Below are 21,703 nucleotides of genomic sequence, written 5' to 3'. Positions count from 1 at the left end.
GGAGGGATCCTCAATGGGGTTCTAACTTCAAACCCTCTCCTGCAGGGCACTTGCGAAATTCGTCCTAGATTCAAGGCAAATTCCAAAAGATCCCTTATGTCCTTGAGCTTCATGTTATCCTGGATTTTTTTTTCTTTTTCTTTTGCAGCTTTTGTTTAAGGGAGAGGAAAAATGTTCGTTTTGCGTCCTTCATCTTTCGGTGGTTCTGCCGCTTACATGAATAAAGCGCAATGTAACATGAGGTACTTGATGGCCTCATCATCTAATCAGAGGTCTAGCATTAGTCATTTGCTGGCTCCAGCAATCCCTGCCATTAGTGGCCCCAGAGATGAAACTTTGCCTCTCATATTGATTGAAGGAAAGAGTGAGAAATTTAAGCCCTATCACTGTTCTTGCTAACAACATTTAGCAGAACCTTATGTGCCATATCTGCTTAATGGCTATCCATTTTACATTGCTTTGAAGGCACAAGAAAATGTCCAATGCTTTTTATTTTCCAAATCTTTCACTCTCTGTTATATCCGATATCTAGCTGCGTATAGATGCACAAATGAAGCCCAGTTATTTGACACTTCTGTTTGCTCCTAATGCAAGGGTAAAAGGTTACAGACGGTAAAACTCCTCTCCTGTTACATATATACTGTATTAAAATGGCTTTCAAAGCTTTTCATTTAAGACATGCTAAATGAGATGAGATCATTTCAGAATATTCGCCACGGTCACTGGAAACATACCAAATTTTTATTTTTATTTTTAAATACGTATATAAAAATGCGTTTTCAAATATGAGACAAATTCCTCAACTCAAAATGGCTTCTGCAGCATTCCGGTATTAAAATTACCAGCATCTGTAATCCTTAAATACCTAAAGAAAGGTTTATAGTTTTATGCTGCCAGAGGCTGTGGTGGCAAATGAAATCCTTCCTCTTGGTTATTGAAGTATCCCAAATATATTTATTTATTCTCCACACAGTGAAGGCAGCCATTTTGTGGACTTGCCAGTGTACTCCATGAGGCATGAACATATATGGAGAATGTAACCAGGTTTTTCTTCAGGGTCCACAGGGGTCCTCCTCCACATATATACCCCGGCCACAGGCACTCAGTTTTGAGTTTGGTGCAACAGGATTCAAACACACCTTTTATAACAGAGCTTTTTATTTTATGATTTATATATTTTTTTACTATTAGAGCAAGCAGCGCTAGGCATCCTAAAGGATGCCTGTGCTGCTGCTTCATCTACCCCTGCCGGCACCGCAACACCAGTAACCGGACTGGTAATTTTTTGGCTTGGCTAGCGGCAATGCTGGGACCCGAGGTTGCAGCCGGAAGCACGGGAATGCAGGTAATTTGGTTCCTCGCTCGCGGTTATCCATGTGGCAGTCCGTACCTCTGGCGGTTGGGGACCTGCCAGAGGCCGCTGTGGGGACCGCACCCCCACTAGACCATCGGGGCAAGTCAGTCTGGCTTCAGGGACAGTGGCGGTGGCCATGTATAAGGCCAGCGCACCCGGGGGTTGTTACAGCATAGGGGAGGTAGGCTCTACCTGGCAGCCCATCCCCTAGCCAAGATGCCGATCCAGCTGAGGTTTTCCTGTGTCTGGGTTGTTCCTCCTACCCTCCTCTGTTATGAGACACACAGTGACCACTATCATTGTTGTGCTGAAGCTGCTGGTCTCAGGAGGTTTGGATCTGGTCTCCCTGTATACCTCTTCCCAAAGGCCAGGTTATACAGTGCTCAAAATCCTACCAAGCCTTGTGCTTTGAGATGTTGATTCAGGGCCCACTGCAAGTATATTGTATATGTATGTGACTTTTGCTATATCTGCTGTATTGTTGGCCTGCATGTACGGACGACCATAGACATCGTTATCGTCCATGCGGGAATTTCCATCGTTGGTCATTCACTGCATAAAAATAAACGATATGAAAGTTTTATTGTTGAACGATATCTTTATCGTTCATAGATATCGTACCGTGTGTAAGCACCTTAAGTGGGAAGTCCCTCCTACTGTGGATGCTCATGTGACACATTTAGTCAGGAGTGCTACGTTACCTATACCGTAATAACACAAAGGACATGAACATCTGCACACATCAAACAATACAGGAGAATCCCCCTATTTTTATATATATGTTATGGGGGGTGCTGCCAAATGACACAGGGTATGATAAGTTGCAAGGATGTGTCTATCATGTGGCGCACAAGATTGTTAAAAATTAACAATTTTATTTGATATACATTAAAATGTCCCTTTGCGGAACATAACCAGCGAAATAGAGGTTAAAAAATAAGTCAACAGAGTGATAAAGAGTAATCTGATGTGTGAAAATAAAATAATAGACTATCCTCGCTGTGTGACCTTCTCCTTATTCAAATGAATCTGTCTATGAACATCTCTGTTATATTAGCATTCTCATTACTTATCCTTGGATTGGCAACATATAGTTGTATATAGTATATACTTGTTACACAAGATCCCTACTTGTAGAGTGATAAGTAAATGACCACAACATTAAACAGTGAGTTTCTTAGTATTAGTTATCACTGATATATTTTAATTTAATTATTGTGGTTTATTTATCCCATAAGTATCCACACATAAAACAATTGTAATATTAGATATAAATAGGGTCTTAGTCTTATTGTTATAAAACTTAAATATACAAGGATATTACTATTCCTATAGTATCCTTACTCTTATTTGGTCACAGCCTGTGTGCACTTAATACACATGTCTAGGGATTTGCAGAGTAAAGCTGGCCACACACTAGACCAACTTACATCCAACCAGTCAACTAGTTGATTGGTTGGAATGAAAATCTGGTAAGGAATGCAATCAGCAATTTGCTCCCAAAAGCTGGAAAATGGACCAAAACTGTTGTTTGTTAAATGTTTGATCTAAACTATTTGTTCAAACTTGTTTGAACGACCATTTTCATCTGTTTTCTGGCATTTAGGAGCAAACTGCTGATCATCATTTACTCCCATACGTTACCAGATTTTCATTCCAACCAATCAACAAGTTGGCTGGTTGGATGTAAGTTGGTCTAGTGTGTGGCCAGCTTTAGATTCTCAAAAGATTCCCCTAGAATAGCCATTAGAGTATTTAAAATTGTGTTCCAATATCATTAAATCCACCAGTATAAACTGGTTCTATGGCATCTAGGAGTTGTTTTAATCCACTTGCACACAAATCCTGTTTCAAAATAACGAAGCTGTTTGCAATGTGACCAATGCAGCTCTGTTCTCAGTCAGAATGCTGCCTGGATGCAATGTTGCATAGTAACAAGATCACGGAACATTAGAGTTCCATATTATATATCTTCCTGCATAGCAGGGTTAGTACAATCTATTCACATTCAACATATTAATTGATGTTATTTCATTGTAACGATTGGACATATAAGAGGTACACACAGCGGGCATGCCGACGCGCGTTTCGCTGTTTTGTTAGCTTCATGAAGGCAAAAAAAATATATTTTTTTTGCCTTGATAAAGCTAACAAAACAGCGAAATGCGCGCCCGCTGTGTGTACCTCTTATATGTCCAATCGTTACAATGAAATAACATCAATTAATATGTTGAATGTGAATAGATTACTCTATGGCCAGATCTGTTAGCGCAGGGTCCCTGTCTGCATCCGGACCTACCTCGTCTGTCTCTGATGGTGTGTCTGTTGTGTCTTCCATCTTAAGAGCCAAAGGTTTTTCCAGCTCTGTGATTGAAACGATGCTTCGTGCACGAAAGCCTTCCTCTGCCCGCATCTATTACAGAGTTTGGCATTCTTTTGGTCACTGGTGTTCTCACAGAAAGTCTAACCCTAAGGTTTTTAGGGTTTCCCGGATACTTTCTTTTCTCCAGGATGGGTTAGACCTCGGTCACCGCCTGGCCACTCTCAGAGTACAGGTTTCTGCCCTGTCAGTTTGGTTCCAGCGAAAGATTGCTTCTCTGCCGGATGTTAGAATTTTTTTTCAGGGTGTTCTCCATGTGCAGCCACCCTTTGTCCCATCGGTGGCACCATGGGATTTGTCTTTGATTCTCAAGGGGTTACAAGCTCCCCCATTTGAACCTCTGGACTCAGTGGATTTGAAGTGATTGACAGCGAAGACACTTTTTATCTTCACTATCTCTTCTGAATGCAGAGTCTCTGATTTGGCAGTACTCTCTTGTCGCTCCCCCTTTTGCTCTTTTGTGTTATATGGTTTTCACAAATGAGGCTGGCCAGCTAATAAACTCTGGCTTGATGGTTGCATATGACTATCTCTCAGGTTTACACCCAGGCTCATCTCCCTATTCCAAACACTGCAACAGCACATTCTACTCGTCTGTGCGGCCATCGTGGGGTTTCGTCATGGTGCCTCTGCTGAATAATTGTGCAAGGCAGCCATGTGGTCTTCTGTCCACACTTTTCTACTCCTTTGACACTTTTGCCTCTCAGGATGCTTCCTTTGGGCGGTGGGTTCTCCTCTCTGCTCAGGAGCATCCCGGGAGAGAATCAATTGTGGCCGGTTTGTGTGCATAAACATAAAACGCAAGGGTACTATGGAACCTATGGGCTAAATCAATCACATGCATTGTGTTATCTATATTAATGAAAATTCAATGAGTGCTGCAAATAAAATTTCCTCAATTTTAGTTTTTGTTTTATTTAAAAAAAAAATATATATAAAAAATAAGAGTTATGGTAGACTTACCTTTGTTAACTTTTTTCTTCAAAGTCCATAGGGTCCTCAGGGCACCCACCCTGACTCACCTGGCTAGATTGGGTAATTTTTCTTTTTGTCACGGATTCCCTTATCTTGTGTGAGAGTATTTCTGGTGTACATTGTTCTTCCTTCTCCTCTTTCCTTCTCCTGCCTTGGGCTTGTTTACAAAACTAAGTACCTGTGGCCAGGGGCGGGGTATATCTGGAGGAGGACCTCAGGCATTCTGGGAGCTGAAAGCTTAACTGGATCACGCCAACCACATGTGGACCCTATGGACTTTGAAGAAAAAGAGTTCACAAAGGTAAGTCTACCATAACTCTTTTTGTTTTATTTAAAAAAAATATGTATAAAAAAAAATAACTAAAATTGAGGCAATTTTGTTTGCAGCATTCATTGTATTTTCATTTACAGATAACACAATGCATGTGATTGATTTAGCCCATAGGTTCTATTCGTTTTATGTTTATGCACACAAACCGGCAATTACGGTAGTGAAACATCGCTCATTTGTGTTCACACCCCTATGAGGGATCTTGAACCAATATATCACATGCAAACATAACCCGCGAGGCTACTACAGAACCTCACCGATAATTGATCCGCCCCCAGTGTGTTTGCATTATGCAGAATTGTGTTCTTATGGATCAGGTTATAATCGTACATGTGCAACTTTAAACCTTTAGTGACTGAATGCAAATTTGCCAGCCATAATTAATTCCATACAAGTTAATTTGTAATAAAATATATCCCATCCCAGATAGTCTATAAATAAACCAGCAGCAGCATACGTCTCTGATATATCTCCAAGACACAGTTTTAGGCAAGGGAGATATTTGATCAAATCCAGTTGAAGTTCTGCTTAACTGGACATTAAAAATGTGACTGTGGATATACACACGAAAGCAGCTTAACGTTTGGATTTGGATAATCAGTGACAGAATGCTGGTTTGTTTGAGAAGGAGCATTAACATGAGCTAGACACGCATCATTTTCACAAACGTTGATGATCTCCAGATAAGGTTTTTTGCCTGTACTGTTTTCCTTTCAGCTTGAATTAATAAGTCTTTGATTGCATCAAAGAACATTTAGTCCTATTCCATATCTATTTCCTCAAAAAAATAACTTATTTAAAAATTGATTTGGAAATAAATACATTTTAATTACTTAACCATAGCTTCGAAACTTTAGAGCAAGTGATCGCAAACCAGTTGTATGTATAATTTCTGGGCTTGGGTTTACTAAAGATCGGTGGTCCATATTGTGGCTTCTTAGAAGATACAATACAGTCTTAGAAGACACATATCAGTCTGCACACGTGGAAGACCACATTTGTTTAGTGGGCCCTGTGTTACTGCCAGCTAATAGCCCCCTCACACTGAGCGACTGAAGTCACCTTTGTGACTTTCATTAAATATGTTTGGATCTTCATTTTTAGGGGGCCATTGTTTTGGAGGCTGCATATCTTCTATGCCAGGGGTGTTCAACATGCTCCAGCTACTGTGGAACTACATCAAAGCATGCCGTGCCACAGTTTTATCATGCCCTAATAGCAAAACTGTCCATGTCGACATTCTGAAGGTCATAGTACACAACAAAATGATGAGTGTAAAACTAGTTTATCTCAATATCATCATTCAGGAAATGTAGCTATCATGGCTTTTACAGTGTATGCTCTATTACTTTTATGTCTTCAGTGTACAATCCAGATGTGTCCACACTCGTCTTTGCTCCAGTCACGCCAAAGAGCCCCTCCTGTTGCCTGGTTCCGTGAGACTCTGCTAGCGTCGAGCGACTTTTTCTTTGCTGAGAACGAGTCTAAGTCTAGGAAGCACCAGGAGACTCCATTGATTAATGTGATATGTGACACTTGTACATCCGTGTGCAACTGAGTTTCTCACTCAGCATTTAAAGTGCTATGATGCAGCGGGCACAGCTTTTATTCCACGCCAATTTCCCTTTTCAGTCTGTTGCACACAGATATACGTATGTCACATATCAAATTAATCAGCACAGTCTCCTGGTCCGTCCTGGATGCAATTTGGCAAAAAAAAGATGGCAAACGCTAGCAGAGTCTTACGGGACCAGACTGCTCACTCTATATGTGCTCTTAGTACTACTATTAATCATGGCTAGGCCATATTAAATGGGTGTGATGCCAGTAGTAGGAAGTCACATGAAGCTTAAGATATTATTTTCCATACATTTTCATCACCTTATTACAACCATTTGTGATTGTGACTTGTTGATCGATTTCTGCATATTTATTCCCCTTATTTCCCATGCACAGCTGGGCTAATTATGAGAACTCTAATACTATAACTGGTACTTCCCACTTTTTGTGCAGATGGCAATTCGCTAACGTGGCTTTCAACAATTATTATTAACATTAAACTGTTGCCAATTACCACTACTGGATTCTACTTAGTATTAACAACAATTTTTGTCTCGTTATGTGATCATATGTAGCAATTATTACTGTATTTGTGGCCTATGACAGAGGTTCCCAAACTTTTTTGAATCACGGCGCCCTAGTGTATCAGCATTGTTTTTACAGCGAGAGTGAAATTTAGAAAAAATGTTAGCGAAGTAGTACAGTGAAGTAAATTGTGCTGACCTGTCATCCTTATGCTCAGTTATATAGTGGGGGACAGGTTTACTCTTCTGTTTGTCCACATATTTACATTACATTGACAATAAAGAATTTGATTTGGTGCTGGACCACCAACCTGAGGCACCCCTGCAAGTGTCCAAAGACACCCCAGGGTGCCGCGGCACACAGTTAGGGAACGACTGGCCTATGTGCTTAAACAAGGCATTTAATAAAAAAGTTCTTTCAGGAGTATTATCGTCCAATGTTTGACAGTTGTGTGTGTTAATAAGGTATTTGCGCATCGTGACTCTGATTCTATTTTCAAACATTACATCATTGTGGCCTCCGCATGCAACTTAGACCATCTACAAGCGATTCCGAGTTGGAAGTTCTCCATTGCTTCTTACTGGGTGGCAACAAGGCATTCACACGTAGAAGAATTATCCAGTGGGTGTGTAGGCCGAGTTGAGTTCACGCCATTTTCAGTCACACCTTCTCCACCAAGCAAGGGGTACAGTAGGTGTAAATGCCAAAACTAGTGATGACTGCTGCTCCCACAGCCAGGGGGGCGGTGCGGTCACATTCGACTCAGAATACAGGCGAATGTTGGCGTAGGACGTATGATCGCTGGAAGTGGTGGGAATTGCAGCCGCATTACTTGTGTGTAATGTGTGTGTGCGCAAATTGAATGATAATTAAATAGTCTTTCTGCATAAAAGCAATAGAGCAAGTTTATCTTGAATCATCCGTTTGTAAACAAACTGTTTTGTTAAAATCGATCAATTAAAGTTGTTAAAATATATTTCTGTGCTGATTGAAATGCACAAGCCCTCTCATGTAACATTTTGAATTCTCCTACTAAATCTTTGGGGTCAGACACACACAATATGGGTATGTTTTATTATTTTCCATACGTTTAGTATGGTGGGAAATAAGGCACCCAGTTACGTTGATTTACTAGCTCCCATTTAAGTTGCTGGTAGCTACAGAGGATCATTGAGTTGACTTTTCATCATATACAGCAGAGAACTGGGCTTGAATGCATTTGATGTAGATAACTGATTGGTCTTATAGGATATATTGCTGTAACAGCAGCTCATTTGTTCATCCGCTCGGATCTCTTACACTGACGGAAAGCATATGACATTAGATTTATTTGCTTACATTGGATTTCCCATGTCTTAGAGCAGACACAGAGATCCATGGACACATTTTCCCAATTTTTTTGTAAATTATAAGCAGAGGAATTAGGTTACTGTATATGTGCGGAAAGGAAGAGGAAATGCCAAGTTTGTTTTTCTTTCATTTACTACAGCAAATTAAATACTTTTATGCCCTTTACGATGGAAATTCCATGTTAACAACTGTAGATTAGCAAAAATGTCAGATTTTCTTTCCCCCCCACCCCCCCTTATCTGAGCTCCTGAATAAATGTACCATTGCCAGAGGCTTCATTTCCAAGTATGGTCTAAATTTACGTGAAATATCAGATTACGAGTGTCTGAAGGTACATGTCATAGATAATTCAGTTCAGATGGCCTGCTTTTACAGGATCCACAATCAGGACTCACCCACTGGAAATTTAGGTGAATGAGAAATGCAGTTTGTGTTTTAGAAGTCTTGTACGGAGATTCCAATGATGAATGCAGCCATCGCCCATAATTTCCTTTTCGCTTGTATTCCCACATTCTTACAATTCAAAACTGATTGATTATTTTATTCAGCAAGTGCCATCTTCATGATGTGCAAGGGGTTCCTTACGGAGGCTGGAAAGAATTAAGCAGTAATTATTTTTGTTGACTTTCAAATTACATTTTCCATAAGCAGAGTTTGGAAACTTTGAAATGAAATGAGTTCAGGTAACGGATATCACATAACTCTGTAATCAGAGTTACAGACATTTGTAATTTTATGGCCTGCTGACTTTTTATTCTACAATGCATAGAATATACCTTCTGGGGACCGATAGTTAAATTCCTACTACATACTTTAGTATGGTTATTCGAATGTAGAATAACAAGTCACTGGGAGTATTATTCCTAGTATATCTAAATATTTATTTGGATGCAGCCCATTAGATCAGTAGTCACAGTATTCTGGTGCATTCTTGTGACTCGTGCTTTAGCCAGCAAAATGGCTGCCTCCACTTTGTGTGCTGCCACACAGCTGTGTTTTATCAGAAAAGTGGGCCTGCGTGCCATCTTTATTTGTCGTGTGTGTGTAGTAGGAAAGGAGGTTTGTGTTAGTTTGTGTGTTTTTTATGTTTGTATTTCCCCTACAGGAATATGGGCCTGATTCAGAGCCGGACGCAATTTGCGGACGGTCGTTCAGGAAAAGGGGGTGGCTATTCAAATGAACCGTTTGCTCTTTGCGGTCTGTTCACGCCTCTATGTCTGAACGAGCGAATAAAACTTGCGATCGTTTTTTGGATAACTACGCCCCCTGGCCGCTCGCATCTTACGTAATGTCCGCTATTTATTAGATTAATCGAGTACATCGACCAGGGTATGAACTGCTCGCTATTCTTGTGGTTGGTTTTTCCTACCACAATCTTGCGAGCAGTTCTGACTATAAAATAACCCAGTGACGTGGTCAATGACGCTGCTGTATTAATTATGCCCACCCATAAACGCCCGTTTTGACCTTTAAGCACGCCTGCGTTCTGATCTCCACTCCCCGTTTTCAAGCACCTTCCCCTGTTACCACCCGCAAACGCCTCATTCTGTCACTCAAAATAGCAGGCATTCGCAATTTAGCGAACAAACGATTTTCGGCCGCAATGACTGGTTCGCGCATGCGTATTATGATCCGTACGCATGCGCAGTTGGGCAAACATTGCTCGGAGCGAACGAGCAGCCACTTGCGTCCGGCTCTGAATCAGGCCCCATGTCCAGGGCAGAGGAGAGCAGGGAGAGAGTGAGGTTGAGGAGTTTGCTGCTCAAGAGGCCCCATTGAGCAGTACAGGCAGCAGTGATGAGGTGCCCAGGGATAAGACCAAGACAGGGTACAATGTGAAATTCTCTGTGGAGGAGACCATGGCCCTTGTCAGGAAGTCCCACTACATGCTGTTTAGACAATGGCTGTCAGCACATCACCCCCCTCTGCAAGAATGCCATCAGGGCAGCGGTTGTGAGTGCAGTCAATAGCACCCAGGACATTAGGCATGCCCGCAATGCTATAAAAAGCTACCTTGACTGCATGGCACTGTGACTCCTGGCTAGTGAAGCAGATGCAGGTATCCATTTGTGGATGAAATTTCACCATTACCTGAGTTAGGTACCGTGAGAATGTTGACTGGGAGTTCCCCGGATCTTTACCGGTCACAGACTGAAAATTACCAGAAAGTACAACACAGCCAGAAGCTTATGCAGACCTGACACACAGTGGGAACGTGCTGTGTCAAGGTCTAGGTCCAATTTGACTTGTTCATACAGATGGAATATGTTGTTAAGGTTCAGCCATCAGCCAATGTGTTCAGGTTCAAACACCACCTAAAAAACCTTGGCCTGCGCAGCCTTTGTGGTAGCTGCATTGCCTTATGAGACTGCTCAATTTCTTGCTCCTGGGTCCTTCCAGCCTGGTGGTAGAGCCTCTGAAATGCCAGCCGCATGCCGTGAATAGCACTGGTAGTGTATACTTAAATTTTTGCTTCACACAAATCAATGCAGCTGATTTAACCCCTTTTAATAGGCATCTTCAGTGTGTTCTCACTAATTGCAATTTGAAACGCCTATGACTACATACAAACACTCACCTCAGGAGGTAGTCTTTTTGAAACGTCTATTGGTAATTTCCCATGTGAGTTTCAAACTTGATTCTTGGTAAATATGTGTGTTGTATTGTTTCCAATGGAAAGTACTTGCGAGTTTGGCCGATGGTGTATTTGGTGTTTTTTAAGTTTTCTGTGAGTTTTGATATTCATTTCCTCCAGTTTGCACGTGTTTGTCCTTAGTAAATTTGCGAGTTTCTCTCTCTCTCTGGAACTCTTCCACCCTATTTCCCCCCTCCCTCTCATCCCTCCTCCCCTCTCATCCCTCCTCCCCTCTCATCCCTCCTCCTCACTCATCCTCCTCCCTCCTCCTTTCGAGAATGATAATTAAATAGTCTTTCTGTATAAAAGCAATAGAGCAAGTTTATCTTGAATCATCCGTTTGTAAACAAACTGTTTTGTTAAAATCGATCAATTAAAGTTGTTAAAATATATTTCTATATTGATTGAAATGCACACCCATACCAGCACCTTTTGCTGATGTTTCTGTAATGATGACTGCCAGGAGAAGTATGAACGTAAAGGCTGCTCAGTGGTAGAGTGTCAGCGTTCAACCTGCTATATATTTGTATAACCAACCGGCGACACAACGCTTGCAGGTTGTGGTGGGTATGAGTGCTCCACCCTGTGTACTCATTTGTACTTTGCTCATATAAACTACCTTGTGTTCAGGTTTACTCCTCCTTTTATTCAATGAAGATGTATTATTCTTGGCCAGACCTGTCTTTGTTCTCCTCAGTCTGTGTCTCGCCTTTGATAACGTCGTTAGTGGTGGATTTTCAAAACAAGTCGTGTAGAAATTTGTTTCACTTTTCCCCCACTTTGATGACTAGCAGATCTAGTACTCTTTATAAAAAAAAACAGAAACCCTGTCTTCTCTCAGATACTATAGTTATTTATAATTGCTGCCAGGTGTTGCTCATATGGTTGTTTTAACCCTTTTGCTCCTATAGCACTTCTTTTATATTGTGTTGAATTCCTTATTGCAGACAATGGCTGCTGAGATATAATGGCACAAATTTACAATTCATGTTCACATATTCACATTGTCTTGGCATCTATAAGTAAACTAAGTATTCATGCATGATAAGAAAAAAAAAAAAAAAAGAATATAATCCAATAAAGGTGTGGAATAAATTATTTGCAGACTAAGAATATTTATCAAATTTAGTTTGGTTTCAAACTTTGGGCCTGATTCAAAGCCGCTCGTAAGCGGCCGCTCGTTCGTTCCGAGCGATGTTTGCACAACTGCGCATGCGTACGGATCGTAATACGCATGCGCGAACCAGTCAGTGCGGCCGAAAATCGTTTGTTCGCTAAATAGCGAATGCCTGCTATTTTGAGTGACAGGAGGAGGCGTATGTGGGTGGTAACAGGGGAAGGTGCTTGAAAACGGGGAGTGGAGATCCGAACGCAGGCGTGCTTAAAGGTCAAAACGGGCGTTTTATGGGTGTGCATAATTAATACAGCAGCGTCATTGACCACGTCACTGGGTTATTTTATAGTCAGAACTGCTTGCATGATTGCGGTAGGAAAAACCAACCACAAGAATAGCGAGCAGTTCATACGCTGGTCGATGTACTCGATTAATCTAATAAATAGCGGACAATGACGTAGGATGTGAGTGGCCAGGGGACGTAGTTTTCCAAAAAACGACCGCAAGTTTTGTTCGCTCATTCAGACCGAGAGGCGTGAACAGACCGCAAAGAGCGAACGGCTCATTTGAATAGCCACCCCTTTTTTCTGAACGAGCGAGCGCAGATAGCGTCCGGCTCTGAATCAGGCCCTTTATTCATTTAAACAGAACTCATTCTTATTGAAGCTGCAATAAGTAGGGAATAATGTAAATCTAATTCTGTACCTTACATAGAATATTTATGAGATTCCAAGCCATTACACTAGAGAATATTACTAGCCTGAGCAAAGTTTGCACCTAAATCCTTAAGAAAAATTAAGTTTTTATAGTAACTTTGAAAACTACATTAAAGTAAAAAATCTGAAAATAATAATATATATATAGGACTGTATCTATCTAAATAGATAGATACATATATACCGATTAGCCATTACATAAAAAAAAAAACAGTTGCCTAATATTGTGTAGGTCTCCCTTGTGCCTTCAAAACAGCTCTGACTGGCATGGACTCCACAAGACCTCCGAAGGTGTCATGTGGTATTTGTCACCAAGACTTGTTTTTCCAGAATGTCCCACAGATGCTCAATAAGATTGTAATCGGGGGAATTTGGAGGCCAAGTCAACACCTTGAACATGTTCCTCAAACCATTCCTGAACAATTTTTGCAGTGTGGCAAGGTGAATTTTCATGCTGAATAAGGCCACTGCCATCAGGTAATCCCATTGCCATGAAGGGGTGTACTAGGTGGTATATGTCAAAGTAACAACCTCATGAATGCCAGGACCCAAGGCTTCCCAGCAGTACATTGCCCCGGAGCATCTCACTGCCTCTGTTGGCTTGCCTTCTTCCCATTGAGCATTCTTCCCCAGGTAAACGACACACACGCACCCGGACATCCACATGACATAAAAGAAAATGTGATTTTTCAGACCAGGCCATCCTCTTCCATTACTCCATGGACTAGTTCCGACCCTCACGTGCCGTTGTAGGCGTTTTCGGCGGTGGGCAGGAGACAGCGGCATTCTGACCAGTCTGCTGCTGGGCAGCCCCATCCGCAGCAACCTTTGATGACCTGTGTCTTCTGACACCTTCCTATCATAGCCAGCATACATTTATTAGCAATTTGTGCTACATTAGCCGTTGCTCCCCACTCGCATCGTGACCCTGTCACTGGCTCCCCGTATTCCTTCCTTGGACCACTTTTGGTAGGTACTAACCACTGCATACCAGGAACACCCCACAAGACCTGCAGTATTTGGAGATGCAATGACACAGTCGTCTAGCCATCACAATGTGGTCCTTTTCAAAGTCGCTCAGATCCTTACGCTTGCGTGTGTGTGTGTGTGTGTGTGTGTGTGTGTGTGTCGTTTGTAAAATTGTCCTGCAGTATACATAAGTTAGCTACCCAGTTAGGAAATGGGGGTAAGAGGAGGTTAAGTGGAATTTTAAAGATCGTCCCACCTACTGATTGTGCACTGTGAAGCCAGGCACAGTTGCACCCACCCCCACTTTGAGGGCCATAACGTTACTACTATTGCATATTGTGAAAAATGTTCCCAAAGATAGCCTGACATATATGCCAACCTTCATGTGACAATTTTTTCAACATTAGAGATGGTCAGGTGGGGACCCTTGGTCAACTCGACATGGACTGACCCCTATATATATATTGTTGTCTTTTATACTCGATATTTTGGGTCTAGGATTTAATGTATCTTTTAATGGCTGCTAAGCTAATGTAATAATACACATGGGAATTTCTTAGTACATTTGCATAAGGGCGTTCACAGTATCTCTTCCAATACCTGGCAGCGGGGATGAAGTTATTCTGCTGTGTAACCCAGTCTGGGGTTCCTGTGTACACTGTTGGTAGGAAGATTCAACTAGGTTGGAAGTCTGTTGTCCCCCGGTTCTTCATGCATAGGCGTGGTACTAACAGGCATGAAATTGATTACAAATCGTATGTTTAGAAATTCTAGCCTGGAAACAAATTGCTTCTCCCAGTAGAAGTACATATCCTCGGGACACAAATGAAATATGGCTCAAGTTCATTTTCATGCTTTGAGTCAGTGACAGCGCTGGAATGAATGCGCATTTCATTTGTATGGCAAGCCCAATATTGTCAGCACACTGATGGCCACAATGGTTTTATATTTCTATTATTTCTACAGTCGCCAAGTGGCTATCACACTAAATTGTATATTTCTGAGTCTCTTTTAGCTGCATGTTTTTGTTGTCTTATTACCTTGATGAGTGACATATGTACTGTAGTATAAAATATATATTTTTTTTTTTATTTACACCAGGCGAAGTCTTTTACCATATAGTTCTGGTTGATATGAGAATTAGGATTACTGTATTAGTTATTTATTTAGCACATACATATTCTGCAGGTCTTTACAGAGCCTATTTCAGTCATTCACATCAATCTCTGCCCCAGTGGAGCTTACAATCTATGGGCCTGATTCATCATGGATCGCAATTGCTACAGCAAACGCAGATCGGCTGATGGTGCGTACTGCGCATGCATATGCATCGCAGCGTGCATGAGTTAGCATTGAGATCACAAAGCCATCGCAGAGTGAGTGACGGCGTTTGGGAGTGGTAGGAGGAACGCAGGCGTGCCAGTCTGATCGCCGTTGCATGGGGGTGTGCATAAATTAGCCACTGCGATGGCATACGCGGCTTGTGTACTCATTGCGTGCGACGAGGTTAGCAATTTCTGAGTAAGGTCAGACCTGCTGTAATTCTGAGGGGACAATATTACTTGATGTTCCCGATGCATACGCAGGACTGCGAGGTATTACGGCTGTGAGACAGCGGTAGTGGGGCGTGGTTGTGCGACGGCTTTGCGAATGCATTTATTAGCATATTTTCGCAGAAGACTTGCGTGCGTAATCGCTGCTGCCATCACAATAACGATCCGTAGTGAATCAGCCCCTATATTCCCTACCACATGGACACACACTAGGGTTATTTTTTGTCGAGAGCCAATTAACCTATCAGTATATTTTTGGTGTGTGGGAGGAAACCGTAGCACCAGGTAGGAGCCTACGTCAGCACAGGGAGAATATACAAACTCCACACAGTTAGGGCTGTGATGTGAAGCAAACCCCAAAAATCAGAGCTGTGAGGCAGCAATACTAACCATTACACCAACTATGCTGCCAGCCAGCATATGAGACAAATGTGTATAGTACAGCATAGTTGCATGGACTCTTCTACACAGACGTGTGAGCTAGTCAGTAATTGGCGTCCAGTTATGCGTTATTACCAGTTATTAGTGAGTCTGGACTGACCTTTGTGAAGTATTGCTGTTGCTTGCACAGGCAACTTCTATATTTGTGACTTTTTTTGGGGGGGGATGTTAAGTTATTGATATTTTAGGCGTGAAAAAGATCTACTGTGATCATGATCTGTATATATCTTCAGAAACTTCTTTAATCGGTACGCATTGCTAATGACGTCGTATTGAGTTTCTTTTGGTTTCCAGGGCAATTGTGGTTTTACACTTCAGCAATAAGTAGATTTGTGAGAAATGTAATTTTTTCTTACGTGATTTGTTGTAGAATTTTCACTGTAAATGTATAAATAACTTAGCATTTACATTCTAGAATCTCCTGTAAAGTAGTAGTTCACTACGCATGTGTGAAAATCCCTACTAGTTATGCAGAGCGTACGCCCAATGGCGTTGTTGGGATCGGGACGCATGGCATCAGCAATGTCTTGGAAAAGTGATGGACGTTTCTGGGAGGTGGATTAGTGCAGGCACGGAGATGGTCCGTCTTATGGGCTTGTTATGGGAGTGTTGCGGGCTTGTCGATGAAAGTGGTTCTATGGCTCACATACAAGACGGTACACAGATGGAGAAGATGCACCTGCCATCGGGCTGGTGCAAGTTTCGATGGTGCGGTATTTTAGCACTTATGGACGCTGGCAATGGGCGGCGTTCCAGTCCTTGCACATTTCTTGCACATTCGAGTGCTCGGATCTACATCAGGGAAGGGCTTTGTAGCGAGATCTGCATAAGGTTGCCGACAGGTGACCGCCAACAGACACAGCTGCGTCTCCATCCACCTCTGAATCAGCTCCTTAATGTGTCCAGAGGAGGGTATTTGTATAGGAGAGAATTCAGCTGAAGCAGTTGTGACGCGATGCCGACTACAAATATCTGATCAGCTGCCAGGTCACCAAAGGGCCGAACACTCTGATTTTATATATGTTGGTCCTTAACACACATGGGCATGAAAGAATAACTCTGTGATAATGCAAATATTGCTGTTCCCCTGTATAGTGAAGGGTAACCTAACATGCCTTATGTAATGTACAGTGTTGTCTTTACTTTCAGTCTCTAATTTACTTCAGAATGCATCAGCAGCATCCAATATCCTCATAAGCAGACACTGCAATATGTTTGTGAGGGATGGACACTGGAAACAGATGGTTAGTTACCATCGATATTCCTGATTCGATCTAAGTATTTTTCCATTGTTCCAGGTTTTCGACGGATGACAGCTGAATTTTTTGTTTTTCAGCTGCTGCCACCCGAAAATGGTGTCTGCAGCTCGGCTTTTGTGCGCTTGCGTGTAGTACATCCATCGATGTTTACACCATTGAATGCTTTTGATGTGACGGCTAGTAGCCATTGCATCGCTTGATTTGATGTTCGAAGCCCAGAAACCATTCGATGCCAGGCTTCCGATGTCCATCCCTAATTTGTGTGTACATAAAACTACAGTCCACAAGAAGCCGTCTTTTATTATGATTATGTTATAATTGTATAGTCACATATATTATAATCACGCACAAAATAATGCAATACTGTACAGGAAAGTGGTAATAAATAAAGATACAGGCAGCCATTTGCCATATCCATTTATTTATTGGCAGGAAGTAATAAAAAAAAAATTTTTTTAGATGTATTTTTTTTTTATTTTTCCACTAATTAATAAAATATATTTGTGTCCTAGGAATGGCAAAACTCTATTCAGAAGAACGCCGGCCTGGCCTTTATTGAGCTCATCAACGAAGGAAGGTAATGCATATTTCCACCCTGCACGTTCATCATCTAACACAGCAGATGCCTTGTGCCCTCTTTATTGTGTGCATTTACCATAGATCAATGTGACCATGATATAAATATTTTTAGTGGTAAGTGCTATGCTTTAATTTCTACAACTAGCCATGATAGGTTTCTAGTGCTCTTCCTATACCTGGCCACCATTTTAGCCTGGTAAGGTATCACACTGAGCATATAGGGAAACCAGTCTGCAGATTCATCTGCTCTTCCATCTGTCTTGGGCAACCCAGTTCCACTTGCCACATTTGCACATCAGTGTAATCAGCAGGGCATGGGGAAGAATGTTGTAGTTGAAAGACTGGTCGCTGTCCAGGGTGCTACTTCAATCACTGACGCACTGAACTTCAGTCTTTTATATAAAGTAAACAGAACCATAGATGCCACAAAACTTTTACAGTGTCATTTAATAACTTTATTGCCATTAATATCTCCTATATAGACACTATGCTTATGGTCTATTTATTTGTGATTTACTATTTACAAAACATCTATTTGTGTAAAAATCTGATTAAGGTACAACGCATTTAAAAAAAAAAAAAACCTAGAATTTTTATGATTTAATTTCTTACCAGCCTGAAACTGTACAGCTCATTGTAATATGCAATTAATAAAATGATGATGCGTATAAATATTTTTACATCTATGCAGTTGTCAGTAATGGAAGTGACTGGGGATAGCACAACAATCAGCATTAGAAACTAGCCGTTTGGATTCTTGTGTGTTGTGCAGCACTTGTTGATATTACATTTGCTCTTACAAATGTGAGCATTGAAATGAAAGTGGATAGTGCTTTGTAATTGGGAGAGTGTGGACAAGAGGAGTCCTTACCGGTTTTGTAACACTTCCCGAAACCCTTCTGGGGATTCAGATAGGAATCTGAAGAGGAGAAATTGTTATAAATATTTATTCTACTCAGCTACTGCTCTTGTGAATGCAGTTCATCAATCATAGCCGGGGTATGTAATTGTGCAGTTGTCAACAATTAACGGGACATAAACAGTTGATGAATGGGCGGTTAAATTAAAGTGTTACCAAGGACAGCCTGAAATTATAAAGTAGGTCGTTCAAAATATTGCGACAAAAGGATTGGTGTTATTAAAACAAAGCAAGGTTAATGAGATGTAAAATTGCATATAATGTCTGATGGCTGGATCCCAAATTTCGAGTCTTGATTCTTAGACAAAAGAATTTCACACATTCACCTTTGCGTTTCTGGCTTATCAGGACATGGAAACTGTTTTCATTGCGTCATGTTTAATAAAATAGAAACAATTTTTCATAATTCCCACAAATGTTACGGAACTCCTATATTAAAATCTGAATTCTAAGTGAGAGCCCATTCCGTACATTGGAGTGTTAGCTTCAAGTATGCTTTTATAAATATGACATAACTATTTATAGTCTATTTAATTTACCTTATTTTGTTGGCACATATATATATATATAGAGAGAGATTGTCTTTCCAATTATTAAATAATAACAGAAATAATAATTTTACTCTGTTTCCTGCTGTATTTTTGTAGGCGCCATAACATAGGGGGAAGTCCTGGATAAACATTTGTTTTCCTACCTTCAGTGTAGGGAATGTGTAATGGGATTTTTTGTGATAAACACATTTGTTATATAAGGGGACTAGCACCAGACGTCGTTGGATCATTGTCAGTTCATTGTGTTTCCACATTTTGTTTTTAAGACTATTGTGCCACGCCATGAAGGATCACATAGTGCGGGTTGCCAATGAGGCGGAGTTTATTCTGAATAGACAGAGAGCGGAGGATGTGCACAAACATGCAGAGTTTGAGGTAAGCAGCGTTATTGGTGAAGCTCTCTCTCCCTTTCTGTTTTCCATCAGTCATCACGTCCCCTGTAACTCCACACTGAAGGACCCTTTTTAGATGTTAGCAAGTCTAACGTACATTTCATTCGGCTCAAGCCGTTTTGGGAAGCTTTGGTTAATGTCAGGAACTAGTTTAATGCTGGCTTCCCTGTCTGACGTTCGTGAACATATTTGCAGCTTGGAGCAAACCCTTCATCAAATACAAGTGTATTAATGTGTTGTTATAGCACAGATGTTTCCTATAACACAACAGGTAATACCACAAAATTGGTTTACAGTGCCTTTAACATATTGTCAACTAGTTTATACATTTCCATACTGTCCATTATATTTTAAAATGGATAAGATTTTTTTTTTGATTGATTGATGTACCCTGACCTACAGGTCATTACCTGTTTTTGTTCCCCTCTCCCTTCTTTCTTTTGACCCCACTTTTTATAATTGTTGAGAAATCAATAAACTTACTATTGAAAAAAAAATTATAGGAAGTTAAACACTATAGTTACTCAAAAAGTGAATTATATATATATATATATTTATATATACATACATACATACATACATACATACATACATACATGTTGAGTCTCCCATATTCAAATATTCCGAAATACGGATTTTTTTTGGCATGACTAAGATAATGAAACATTTGTTTTTTGATGGTTCAATGTACACAAACTTTGTTTAAGCACACAATTATTACAAATATTGTATTAAATCACCTTCATGCTCTGTGTATAAGGTGTATATGAAACATAATTTAATTCCTGTACACAGACTTTGTTTGAGCCACAAAATTATTGAAAATATTGTATAAAATTATCTACAGGCTGTGTGTATAAGGTGTATATAGAACATAAATGCATTCTGTGTGTATATTGGGGTCCCATTCCCAAGATATTTCATTATGGAATAATTCCAAAATATGGAATATTCTGATATCCAAAATACCCCTGCTCCCAAGCATTTTGGATATGGGAGACTCAACCTGTGTGTGTGTTTCAGAACTTTACTTCTCTCATGTTAACAAATGGTAGTAAAAGAAGCTTACCTTTATGCTAAACCACCATGTGCAGGTAATTGAAAGTTACTGCCCATCAATAAGGAAAACTAAGCAGTTACAAAAAGGGAACCAACAATATTTAAAAATAACACCTCATTGTTACTGTTAATATAACATAATAAAGTAACAAAGTAAAGTATGGTTTCAGAAAGATACAAAGTGAGGATAAATACTATAAGGTAACGATCATACTATTATTATATAAGAATTGGAGTATGACATTTAAACAATTAAAACATATCTCCCCGGGAACACAGTAATCCAATACCTATGCTTAACTATATATCACCTTAAAATAAACTAACATGCTACCTAGGCGGTTATGAAGTGAATGCTAACACAAAGAGAATTTTTGTATACCAGCTATATCCAGAATATGGAGCCATTTTATTTATGGAGAGAAAATCATATTACCACGATCTTGACCCCTCTGATTATATAAAATTATTATTATGCACTGAAATTTGCATGTTAATCAGCAAGACTAAAATTCCCCATGATGAGCTTAAATGTAAATATCCTGTTTTGGAAACCATTCTTTCAACAAACTTTATTCAATGTGGTTTAAAGAGTCATTCAGTTAAAACAGTGGATGTCAAAATTCATCAGTTTGTTTATTGTTTTGTCCTGCTAAATTAATCCAATATTTTTATTATATATTATCGTTTATATATCACCAGTGATATACGTAATTATTCAGACCCTTTACCAATGGAGCATACAGTTTAGCGAGGTTTACCCAGATGATATGTCGGCCCAACGGACAGACATATCGTACCACGCACACACATTGAGTGATGTAATGAATTACGGAACGATCCCTCGTTCAATCCTTTATTGCCTGCAGAGACGCCACATGCGATGTCGTCCGTGGACAATATTGCATGCGATCGTGGGAGCGCGCAGGTAGTCTGTACACACTTGATGAACCGGCCGATATATCGTTTCCGGCCGAGTAGGAACGACATATCGGGTCGAAATCGTCCTAGTGTGTACCCAGCATAAATATTCTACCTCAC

The 21,703-nt window shown here is 40.6% G+C and overlaps 1 protein-coding gene across 11 annotated transcripts in view; it reads left to right on the top strand.

Moving 5' to 3' along the window:
• Nucleotides 1–21,703, top strand: part of NBEA (neurobeachin) — a 634,796-nt gene that overhangs the window by 341,693 nt on the left and 271,400 nt on the right. For all 11 annotated transcript variants that reach the window (XM_088460223.1, XM_088460224.1, XM_088460216.1 and 8 more), the window contains 2 exons: nt 17,675–17,739; nt 19,478–19,586. In XM_088460223.1, coding sequence (XP_088316349.1) covers nt 17,675–17,739; nt 19,478–19,586 — 174 coding nt within the window. The remainder of the gene's footprint in view (nt 1–17,674; nt 17,740–19,477; nt 19,587–21,703) is intronic.

This window comes from Taudactylus pleione, unplaced genomic scaffold, assembly GCF_031769625.1.
Source record: "Taudactylus pleione unplaced genomic scaffold, aTauple2 ptg000043l, whole genome shotgun sequence".
NCBI classification, from domain to species: Eukaryota; Metazoa; Chordata; class Amphibia; order Anura; family Myobatrachidae; genus Taudactylus; species Taudactylus pleione.
This window is presented reverse-complemented; position numbering and strand designations above follow the sequence as displayed.